Source organism: Sylvia atricapilla, chromosome 3 (assembly GCF_009819655.1).
Source record: "Sylvia atricapilla isolate bSylAtr1 chromosome 3, bSylAtr1.pri, whole genome shotgun sequence".
Taxonomy (NCBI): domain Eukaryota; kingdom Metazoa; phylum Chordata; class Aves; order Passeriformes; family Sylviidae; genus Sylvia; species Sylvia atricapilla.
Window position 1 is genome coordinate 77,112,214 of NC_089142.1, and position 12,655 is coordinate 77,124,868.

Here is a 12,655-nt window from a genome sequence, read left to right on the forward strand (position 1 = left end):
GTATGGAACTAAGGTAAAATGAGAACAGTGGTACTTTCCTAATCATCTCTTACTTGATTCAAGGAAATGACTTTAATGAAATGCAACACTGTTGTTTGCATTTAACCTGTAACTAACCACTGATAGCAGAAATATGTTAGGGTCATAAAAGCATTAAGGAAAGAAGGACAGGTAAGGTTTTGTTCTTCAGAAATACGAGAGGTTTCTTGAAAGACCCATGGCATCTGTCATTTCAAAGACTTAGAGATATTAGAAACTGCAGCGCTCAAGTCTTAACAAGAAACAGCATCCTAGTGAATGAGACCAAAGTGATCTCAGGGCAGTGTTAGTTCGCCCCCTCCTAGCAAAGCACAAACATTGTACACCTGTCACTGTTGACACCAGTAGCCTAACCTGTTCTTGGCCATCTCCAAAGGATGGAGGTGATACTCCCCAACTATATATTCTACTCCCCTACCCATAATTAATACGACTTCCTCTACACTAAATATGCCTTGCTGTAGTTTTAAACCAAAATCTTTGTCTTATTCACAGTGGACAGTAAAACCAGTTCCCATTACAGCAATCTTCTACAAATTGTCGAGTTTTCCCTCATTCTTTTTTCATGTCAACAAACTCAAATTCCTTCAATATTTATGTTCCGACCTCTAGATTTCAAAATAAGAATTTGTAATTCTTCCTGTGTTCTGTGTAAGAGACATAAGGAGACCAGTTTCCAATGTGACAGAAATGTTTTTCTCATGTTTCATGAGGTTCTACCCTCACACTCATGTTTGCCACAATAGATGTAAACAACCTTTATGTATCAATCCATACAGGAGTGTCTGAAGTAATCAACTTACTTTTGGTTCCATGAAAATCATGTACGACACAGAGGAAGGGGCCCCACAATAGCCTTAAATTTAGAAAACAGTGTGGGATCACACACTATTAGACACCCAAAATAAGAAAATCCCACCCTGGGGAGAGATCTTGGGAAGTGAGAAAGCACTTCCTACTGTCATAATTGGACACTGAATAGTAACAGCAAACTTCTGCAATTTCTATATAGCAACAAATTAACTCAATTTTGTAGAACACTGGAAGTACCTTTCAGAAGCTGAAAATAATTAACTTTATAAAAGTTTAATTACTTCTACCTCAAAAAGTACACCTTGTGATTCTGTTAGCAATATCCTACACCTACAATCAGTTTTTTTTTTTTTCTCCTCCCTATGTATAAAGCTGTGAAAACCTCTTCACAAACCACAATAAAGTCCAACCTTTCCAGCACTGGTCTAACAGACATTACATTACAGTGACTCCTGAACACCTACCTTTGGTCTGGTTGATCAACGTTCTGAGCTCCCAACTCCGCCGGGAGGAACCACTGGAGTCTCCTTTCGGATACAATGGCTCTAGAGAAGTAACAGTGTGAGCAATATGAAGGATTATGCCACTATTTTCAGCAGAAGCTGAGGTCTTACATATAGGACTAATACACCCTGTATTAGTAACATATGTACAGTAACATATGCTCTTGAAATCAAAATCGACTTCTCTTTAGAAAACAAATTGTAAAATAGAATTTCATTTATAGAGAAACAGAGATCTCCTTCCAAAACTTAGGGAAGCACTTCAAGCCAGGACAGTCAAAACCAAATATGCGTTTGATATCTGTAGGAAAACGATTTTCTAAGGTTCCTTAGAATAAGGTTTGTATTCATTCCAACCCAAGCCACCTTCCTTTTCATATAGATACAAAAATAACTGAATAAGCACAAGGCAGACAATATTTTCAACATTTGCTTAAAAATTAACAAAGATTTAAAAAATCTCCCACACCTTTTATTATAAATTTTTAAGGCACTTCTCTCTATGAAATCCAGTGTGGATGACCACAATATCAACTCTATTTTGCCTCAGATTTTGTACTTCCTTTTAAATGGTACCATCAATCTTTCAAGGTATTTGTTGCAATAAATACCACATAAACAGGGGCTGGGGAAACTTGAAGGAGAAGCCCTGATCAGAACATCAAGTCACACATCCTGTCCCTTCTTCCAGGATTCAAACAACAGCAAATATTTGTAATACAAATACTGTAGGGATAAAGAACTGGACAGAAAACACCTCACTGTCCTGATGGATCCAGTTCATATCTTATTAAGAGAGTTTTGAAATTTACTATCAAATGGGATATATAACTCAGAAATCATATTAGTAATTTTATTTTGAACATTGGAACTTATTAAAGCACCAGAAAATCCCTTCAGATACAATTCAGAAACAATACTAATTGCAAGAGAATACTGAATCTATGTGAGAACAAAGGGACTTCCTCTGACCATGGTAGCCCACAAGTTAAAAAACTAAGAATTTCGTACACAATGAGGTGAAAAAAGTATTTGAAAAGGGTAAGAACTGGGAACAGAGAGAAATATGTTAATGACATAAAGCATCTGCACATCCAGGTCACAATTTGTTACTGTGACAATCACCTTCTCGCTCTTCAGTGGGACTGGAGTGACGACTAAGGGATCTGAACTGCAACTCAGCTGCTATTGAAGCAAGTCGATCATTTTCAGGGACACTGGAACCCCTGTTAAAAAAAGCCATCATACTAATTAACTTGTCATTAGTATTTATTTAGTGCAACGCTAATTTAACTGCAGTTTCTAAGAGACAGAACCTCTGAAGCCTAAGATATGAACCATAAAAGCAACATTAAAGAAAAACTGATGCCAAAAGGTAAACGGAAAACCCCCTCTATGTTTTTTTCCATCAAATGAAGACTTTTTAGATTATTTTAGTTACGCTGCTCTATGAAAAAGCCCTAAGCTTCCAATGTATAAAATACTTTAAACTGTTCCTTGCCCGTAGCAACAGAATCCATTTCATGACTTGTAACCTACTACTAGGAGAGCTGCTCCAGGACGCAGCTTGTGCCAGGGTTGGATCTGCAATCAGAAGTGATTCAGCTGGGTGATAATGTGAGTCATATCATCAGATGAAAGGCAGTAACTGAATTCCTATGTGCCTAGTGCACTGCAAATACAATCACAGTCCGTAGTCATTAAGTCAGAACCAGTGGAAAGAAACAAGCTGGTTGACAGGAAGGATGCTGTTAAATGACAGCAGCCTGATCCCTTAGAGGCCCCAATTCTTCCAGACAGCACAGAGTGGAATCAGATGCCTCAGAGTAAGAGCCAGATGAACAAGAAGGCTGAACAGAAAAGAAAACAACATCCAGAAGAACAAGACTTAAATTCTTAGTCTTCAGGCATCTTCCTCCAGCCCTAGATAACAATTAGTCCACTCGTTTAGAGCTGTAAATTCCTTGCTGAAGTTCTTTCTACCCATCTGGAAAAGGCTCCCCTTCCATTTTTAAAGTTTGATGGGGAAGAATTGTGACTCATGTCTCCTTAAACATAATGCTTTAGAGGTATGAGCTAAATGTTACTGAAAAGTGGGCAACAATCCTTCACTGAAAAGCTAACAACTACAAAAAGATGAAAGACACCTTGCATGACAAGGTGCACACACACCCATGAGAGGACTACCAGTCCTATAGTTGTTTCCAAATTGTATCTGAGTGTTACCTAAAAATAGTTAAACAAAACAAACCCACCACCACAACCTTGAGAACTTGAGGACAGATGCCAAAACCACAGACAACCTACACCCATACAAATGTTCTCCATACGATGTTTGCTTTGCACTTCCTGCTACTGCCCAGCCACATTTTTATAAGTTTGAGCAGGAACTGAAACTAAATTAGTGAAAATCCTCATTATTCTTCAGGAAGTTGAGGTTTTAATGAGCAAGAATGCTAAGGTGGTTCTCAGCATATACAGAGCAACAATTCCTGCTGCACAAAATGCTTAAAAACAAGCAAAGCTACACCATTTCTAAAAGGAGGCAGCAGCTGAACAAGCCTAAGCACCACAGCTTTGAATGCAGTCACCTAAACTCCTCAGGCACCCAAACCTTTTAATGATCCAGAAAGTCTGTATATTATTAGGCAAAAATTACATTAAAGGGAAAAAATGCTTGATAATTTTTTGATAAATTGGATAAATAACAAAATTATGAATAACTGCAGTTAGCTCAAAAACTGACCAACTATAAAAGTTATAAACATAAACCTAACATAAATGTATAAATATCAGAAAGCTCAATGTAAAAAAACAGGTATTTGTACTTTGGATTTTTATTTCTAGTTATACTATATTGTTGGGTTGTTTTTTTGGTTGGTTTTTTTTTTGGGGGGGGTTTGTTTGTTTGTGGTTTTTTGTGGGGTTTTTTTGGGTTTTTTTTTTATTGTTGTTAAGAAAAACTTCACTAGAACTATGGTGGCATTTGTGTACTATGCACTGCCTAGTTCAATTGATTTACCAAGTTCCTACATTCAACTTTTCATAGATATTTAATGCTTATAATCATGTCTTAAATGTCTAAAGTGTTTCTGGAAAGCAGACAAAGTTTCTGCGTTGTGCTATTCTGGCACTTGTCTCCACATTTTGCCAAACCACTTCATTGATCCAAAAGATTCCATTTCTCTTTTGGAGCACAAATGAACAAAATTCATAATTAAGACTGCAATGCAACAAAGTTTGCAACTTTCTTTTAACTATACTAAAACAAAACAAAAAAAATTGTAGAAATATGTCACATTGTAGTATTTTGCCTTCCTCAATAAACACAACCCCTAAAATTAATCCAGCAGCCTTCAGAACTCTGTCTCTGCTTTCACAAATTTTTTCTTCAAATTATTCCTAGCTCATACAGGGTATTAAATGCTACTTAAAAATCCAGACAGTGCATTAAAAAAAAAAAAAAAAAAAAAAAAAAAAAAAAAGATAATGGGATATTTTATGAACAACCATCAGAAAAATGGTTTCAGAAAAAAAGCTGAGAACTCTAGGAAAAATACAAGTCTTTGAAAAACCCCAATCATCCATTCCACTGTCAGCTTATAAAACTGCCAGAACCTCTCAATGAAAATTCTCTAGAATGTTACTTACTTGAAAGGGCTATTCAAACGCTGAAGACTACTGCCTACTCTGTCTTTTTCATGAGGGAGCTTAAAACAGAGGCATGAAGAATAAATAATGTCTATGTTTGAATGACAAAAAATTTCAATATGTATTTTCAACCAAAAAAGGGCCTAAATTCATAAGCCACACATCCGGGGGCTACTGTAAAATGTGCAAGTCACATCCCACAATAAAAATAAATGGAAAAAGACTTGTAGAAAAGATTGCATATAAAAAGTGGCAATTTACTTCCCTCTTAACAGCTTAATGCATGCTTTTGATATGCATTATTGATATGCATCTGATAACAAATCAAACCACAATGGTCTGCTGGCCCACAATTGAAAATTACTTACTACAAAACAATTCATAAACAAGTTACATTCAAGTTTGCTTTGGTCACCGTCAATCTATTGTTCTGCCACCACCTCTTTTTTTCTCTATCAGCTGTGTGATGTAGTCAGATATGTGTATCTATTCATATGAATTTCTATCCCAAAGAACTTTCAGTACTCTGAAGTAGAAATAAGAATCCAAAAAAACTATTTTTAAACCATAAGGTAACACTAGGTGTTAAGAGCAGGCTTTTCACAGTCAGGGATGCAGGGGTAAAAAAAGATAAAATACAGTTGGGTGATATGTCAGTGGTCTGACTGTAATAGGGGAAGAAAATATATCAACAGTCTGAAATTAGAACAGCCAAATCAATGGTCAAAAAACCAAGAAAGATACTAACATAGGTCTGTAAAAAAAAGTCACTTATGATGACACAGAAGCGGTTTCTGTTACATATCCTGATATAAGAGTAGTTTCTTTCATATTAAGTTTATTCAGCACCACTCTAAGAAGCCAAAGATGTAGCAAGAAAATATTTTAAAAAATCTTCATGTGTTTAATTTTGCATTCGCCACTATACAGTATTTCTAAATATTTATGACAGACAATAACAATACCAAAACTATTAGCTAACATGAAAAAAAAAAAAAAGAAAATTCTTGCGCTTCGTTGTATCTTGCAGTTACCTTAGTGGAAGTGATTCTATGATTCTAAGTGTTAGTTTTCAGTACTAATTACTTTCTAAAGTTATACCAATGAGCTGACTGGCGTATGTTCATTGCATGGACATTTTCCTGAGCAAATCTGTAATCTACATCAGAACTTCATGCTTTAACTACTGCACTGTTCAGGCATTTTGAATCTGAAAGTGGTCTCATCAGCAATTTCTACGACACGTGATTTTGCTCAAGTCGAACATGAATGAAGGAGCCAGTGGAAGACACGATGGGAGGGAAGACGTGGTGCAGGCGATCAATTAGGATGTATGTGGGAACAGTTATGTGGGTGATGTAGGGAGGATGAGTGCTACGTCACGGAGCGCAGCTACCTGGTCTCATTGGCACTGCTGACAGGTTTGGGCTGGGCTGAGTCGCTCCCCACAGGAGCGGGGCGGCTCACAGCAACACTGCCGTGGCTCCGCGCATCGCAAGGGACACTCCGCGTGCTGTGGCAAGGAGAAAAACTTCAGGAAAACAGTTCAAAAAAAAATTAAAAATGGATGGAGTTGAAAGCTTGTTTTAGAAACAAAATACTGAAGTGGGTATAATGATGTCTGATTTTAGAAGTTGCTCAACTGTAGAAAGATATTTATGTGGAATAACTCTGGGTCTCAGAAGCTTTGTGGCTGCCAATGTTATACAATAACAATAATCCTCAAAATAAAAATCTTCAAATCTTTAGAATACTACTAGTTTCTGCCAAAGCTAAGTGGCTTCTGGAAAAAAGTCATCTGTAGACTTTCTCACTGACATCAAGTTCTTGAAAAATAGGGCCCTCTGTGTAAAATTATGCATGGCAATGTTTATTTCAATTTTTTTAACTATTTTTGCAATAATTCTCATGTCAACTCTTCCAAAGGCCGGAGAAAAGATCCACTGTTTTAAGCTTATTCACAGCAGGATGATAATGATGCAGAAATGCCACCATATTTCAGAATGCTACATTTTTAAATTCCATGTATGTAAATTACAGAAAGCACTGCCACAGGAACTTAGGCAGGCATTTGAAGCGTGGAAGGAAATAAGTCTTGTTAATGAGCAGTTTTCAATGAATTACATTTTTACATTGAAACTCTGCTTTCAGGAAAGATAAGGAGATAAGAATGACTTCAAGGTCGAGAACACATGCACCAACAAAAAGGGAGGTGGGAAAGCAGCAAGAAAAAGAAACTTTTATTGTCCTTAAAAACACATCAATAAAATTTAGATCACTTACATACTATTTTTTTCTATCTCCTTTGCCCTTAAAGGAAAGAAAAGGTGCTCCACTTACTGACATTCAGCATAGCCAAGAGAGGATAAAACAGATTAAAATGCTGTACTAAGGCTCAATACCTGAAGCCTTCAGGCGTGGGGATGATGAGATGAGGATTTGGTGGATCGCTATGACACCGAGGCACTTTTACAGGACGGGGACTGTTTCGATGAACAGCTGCAAACAAAAACAGATCACAATTTATTCAGATGTCAGAAAAACTCTCCTCAGGGCCTTTTCAAGACACAAAATTAAAACAAATTCCTATTTACAGAGTTAAGTGTGAACTGGCACATATTTTCTTATCCTTTAAGAAAAAGACATTCCAACTTTAAATAAATCAATTGTATGCATTAATACTTTTCATATTTTTATATTACTTAACTCATCCATAAATCATGAAAATTCTACAGGTAGTTAAAAACTAGCAATTAGAAAATGTATACATACTTAATAAAGAACTTCATTATTTCTACTTCACAGATTAATTTTATTGCAAAATAAATATTAACCAAATAATAATTAGCAAACCAAAGAGTAATATTATGTTCCTTTCCATAAAACTTAAGCTTTTTCAGACAATAACGGAAAGTAAATTAAGCTGTGGAAAAAATCCACATAAGACAGTTTTCCCCAAACTAATGCCCCCCATGACAGTCTGCCCCAAGGAAGTGGTACAAATGGATAGGACAAAACCTAAATGAGTGGTCACTGTTTTTATGCCTAACTACTTCAATGCCTCCAAGAGCAGTCTGCACCATCTACTACCCTCAACTCCTCCTTCCATAGTAAGAAAAATAATGTGGCTGTCACATCTCAAGACAGCTGTTTGCCCACCAAACCATGAGCCAGTACTTTCTGCAAGCCTAGGTTCCTCTCAGGGAGCTAAGTTTCTGCCTTGTTTGCTCTACTAGAACAAGCAAAAGATGGCAGGGCCAGGTGTTGGTTGTCCTGCTGTAAGTGGCAAGTAAGCTAGCAGGAGACCCAGAAGGCAGATTCTAACCCACCCAGGTACACACCAGCTGTTCACAAAGCAAAAAGACAGGATGTGTCTAGAGGCAGTAGCATGAACACAGCTGGATCCTCAGCTTTGGGAAAAGGGATAAAGACCACAGTGGGGTTAAGTCATGTAATTAGGAAGTCTTGTTTTCCTTTTGATCAGGAGATAGGAATGGGTACATGCAATATCTGCAGCCAAGATATGGTTTATGTTAAATTTCACATGTATTAAAGTTTCAGGCTGCTGTTCAACTCTGCACCATTCACCTGTGTCGCTCCCTCCCCACGTCTCAGAGACAAAAGCTGTCGAGCAATTTAGTTTGTGTGATCTGCAGTGTCTGCAATAGCATTTGTAAGAGTTTCAGTGATTTGGCATCATCATGCTGGTAACTCACCTAAAACAGGCCTCCCTCTCAACAACAGTACTGAAAGCTAATGTACAGGTTTTACATCACTGCACAGAATTTGGCTAAATTTGGTTTTAGACTGCTTCTTTTGACTGACTTTCATTGCAAAAGGTTTGTCAGCTATAAGGCTTTCTCATCAAAATCCTATCAAACCAAACTTTCCTGAAAAACTGGAAAACCTCCTCTGCTGGAGGCAGATGACCCTCCCCTAATGTCGTCTATCATCAAGCCTGCCCAGGACATGACCAGGAGAAAGATAAAAAAGATGACAAACTATTTTGAAAAGTAAACGAGTCATTGGAGCTGAGAGGATGAAGACAGAAACAGTGCTGAGAAAGAAATGAGTAAAAGGCACACAGCAGACAAGACATTCTTTTCTCAAGATGCATCATCAAATATGTTGATATCACTCTAACAACATTTAAATCTATAAAGATGTATTTTACATTATACCATATTTTATATCAAAGAACTGTTTTGCACAGCCATGTATAAACTTGTGTATAATCGATAATATAAAGTCCATTAGAAGCAAAAATATCTGTGGTGCCAAAATGTAAATAAATGCAGTGCCACAATGAAAGTTTGGGAGAGGGAGCTGTAGCTGCCTTCTTAAAGTTAAAATCCCTTCTTTACTCAGTCTTGAAACAACACAGCCCTTTCCTATGAAATTTGCAGGAGTTCACAGGAACGACAAAATAAGAGGAAAGAATCTGTAAAGCTTTGAAATTTCTTGTGTAAAACTACCACATATTTATACTTTACCAATAATGGTTTCACATCAACAATCACAAATAGATTGAAAATACTTCTATTGATATTTCTGGCATTTTAAAAGCACTTTACAATCAAAATTCTGTAACAGCAGCAGCAAAGCTCCAGAACCAACACCAGTAACTTCTGCCTTACCAAGGTACAAACCTGTAACAGGACTGTGAGGTTTTCCAATAACATGGCCAATGCACTCATTCATCAGAGCCTGTAAACTCTAGAAAGACAAACATAAAAAGTTGTGATGTTTTGTTACAAGAAGGTTGGTCTTACTTTTATCTTGCCTTTTGTCCTTCTCAAAATTTCATAATTGTAAGAACCAAACAGTGACATATCATAAAGGACATTTCAAAATATAAAGGTGTTGGAACTTAATGTTCATTGTTAACATATTTAAAATCACATTTCCTGGAAAAAGCTGTAACAACCTTCTCAGCTCTCCCCCTCCACATTCCAAGAAGAAACCTTAAAAAAATTGAGTGAGAATATGATGGTATGAATCTCAAAATGAAAATCTCTAAAACAGAAAATATGAAGCCCTGCATACAAAAAGAAATGCACTTTCCTTATTTACCCATGAAGCTATCAACTTTCATGAAAGGGACTTGAAAAGTCAAAATTCACTGAACTGGGCCTCAGGCAATCTGAGCCAAATTATTAGGTGTACTATGAAATAGGTAAGCAATCCTGGACAAGTTATTAAATTTTCCTCTGGTTCAATTTACTTGTCAGAACCCAAGGGATAGAATGTATCTTCACAAAGTAGTAAAATTATGTTCTCTGGTAGAACTGCTATGAAGGTCACTTCTATATGCTAGTCACTCAGTGTAGCCAAAATTTCTTCCAGAAATTAAAAAACTTAGTGAAGACCAGGAACTTCAAGGACTAAGAAAAAACAGAATTACAAAACTAAAGAAGCAATGAGCGTGAGACTGGCCTATTTTACCAACACAGACTGAGCTAGAATTTCATCTTGAAATGTAGAGCTCTAAATCTAGACCATCGTTCTTCCATTACATGAAAAAATACCTTCAGTATTTAATATGTACAGTATCTAAGAGATCAAGATTGGCACTGCCTTTTCCAGGTAAAATATTGTGACCTATGCCACACAGATTAATCAAAGTGGCTTCAAGTGATGATCTCCAAAACTGAAATCCAATTTAAGAAAGAAGAAAGTTCAAAAATGCAGCTAAGGTTTTGGGCTCCTCCCTTTCTTTCCCCCTTAGTTGTTCAAAGTGTGTTTCAGAAACTGTGTCAAAGCAGAAGAATTTGAGGGACTACTTCCTAAAGCTAAAGTATCATTGTATTCCAAATACCAGATTAACTCTGCCATTAAGGCAGACAACCCTTCCCCAGCAACACAAATGCAGAACTAACAAATAATTTGCTGCAGAGCTCCTGATAAAAATACATGTGAAAAAAAGACTGAACCATATATTTTCTGTATTATGCAAGATTAATGTCGTTGGCATTTCATAACAAATCTTGAAATTAGTAAAAAACAAGAGGTGCTGACACTCACATTCTGCTATTTTGTGGCAACAAGTGCTTTCACTTCTGTGTAGTATTGTACCAAGATCAGAGAAAATAATTCTCAGAACAGGAAAAGGAGGAAAGCAGAGCAGACAAAAAAGGCAGCTTTAGTCTACTGTTTTTTTCATAATAAAAACAAAAGGAAGATGCTTTAAAGTCTGTTTCATGTTGGCACAATTTGGAAAAAAAAATCTTTAAATGACAGTGATTTTGTATTCACATCTATAGATGAACTTTGGGCATTATTAAGCCTCAGAAGCTTACATTTATAAATTCATTATGACAACTATAAATCTCTGTAGAAAGCTGCTGTCAGCTTTCCAAGACACAAAGGGAGGTGGCCTCCCAAGACAGTACCAGTAACTTGTCAGCAAACTGGAACCATTACTGGCAGTGGTGACAAATCTACCCTTTTCAGAATCCAAGATAAAGATTGGATTAAAGAGATAGAGATAGCAGTATCAATCAACAGTGATATACCACAGCAATTGCTTCAGAACTGCATCTGTGTTCAGATATTGTTTTATAAAAAGTATCCCAGCAAAACATATACTAACAGCTTCACAAGCATTTACAAATAAACATCAGCAGAAAAACTTATCCATACCAAGAAGTCATCTTCTGGGAGAGCTGAAATAAATGCTGGCTCAATGGCTTGAAGAAAATCAAAACCTTGAGTTGCCCATCTATGTAAAAGAAAAGACAGAAAATGAAATGGTCTTTGGCTAAAGCTATTATTAAGAGTTTCAACCACATCCAGTAACAGTAAATAATAGTTAATTATTTTTCCTCTTCCTCTGTAAAATATGATAAAATCCTCATTAAAACAGACTAATATATAAAAGTGTTACCTTTTATCCAGTTATACTCAGACAAAGACTGATTTTAGCAAGAACTCTGCCAAATAAGGTGAACAGGCCATACTATGTATCTACACCCATATACACGCTACCTTCCAAACAGTAGCATTAACTCAATAATAATTTGTTTCAGAGCAGCAAGCCCAACCACTGTGATCCCTGCCTGAAGTCTCCTTTCTGAAACAAGACTGAAAGCATACCAAAGTTTTTACGACTATCTGATTAGTAATGACTGGGCATCAATGGTTTCATGGCCTAGATTGGTAAAGTAAGTAACTTGGCTGGAGTGAGTTGTATCCTCAGCCACGTGCTATCCCCTACTCCCTCTGCTTTGACCTACTTGAACTAGCAGCTGCAACCTACAAAACACAAATAGAATCACAGGATATCCTGAGTTGGAAGAGACGCATGAGGATCATCAGAATTGAACTTCTGACTCCATAAAGGGTAACACAGAAGTTAAGAGCACGGTCCAAATGGTTCTTGAACACCAGCAGGCCCAGAGCCATGACCATTTTCCTGGGGAACTTTTTCCACTGCTTGACCACCTCTCAGTGAAGAACTTTTTTCCTAATACCCAATCTGAACCTCCCCGAATGCAGCTTTAAGCCGTTTCCTCTTGTCCAGTCACCAGACATAAGACATGAAGTTCCAGATAGCAACTCATCATCTTCTTCCCTAAGCTGAGCAAACCTAGTATCCTTAATTACTCCTCATTACATCTTGTCCATAAGTCCTTTCACCATCTTCACTG

At 36.9% G+C, this 12,655-nt stretch overlaps 1 protein-coding gene across 1 annotated transcript in view; it reads right to left on the reverse strand.

Annotated features, from left to right (window-relative positions):
• MAP3K4 (mitogen-activated protein kinase kinase kinase 4) overlaps nt 1-12,655 on the reverse strand; it is a 65,067-nt gene that overhangs the window by 14,444 nt on the left and 37,968 nt on the right. The window contains exons 14-19 of the mRNA XM_066315854.1: nt 11,649-11,727; nt 9,644-9,722; nt 7,409-7,505; nt 6,403-6,519; nt 2,481-2,581; nt 1,317-1,397 (exon numbers count right to left, since the gene is read on the reverse strand). Coding sequence (XP_066171951.1) covers nt 1,317-1,397; nt 2,481-2,581; nt 6,403-6,519; nt 7,409-7,505; nt 9,644-9,722; nt 11,649-11,727 — 554 coding nt within the window. The remainder of the gene's footprint in view (nt 1-1,316; nt 1,398-2,480; nt 2,582-6,402; nt 6,520-7,408; nt 7,506-9,643; nt 9,723-11,648; nt 11,728-12,655) is intronic.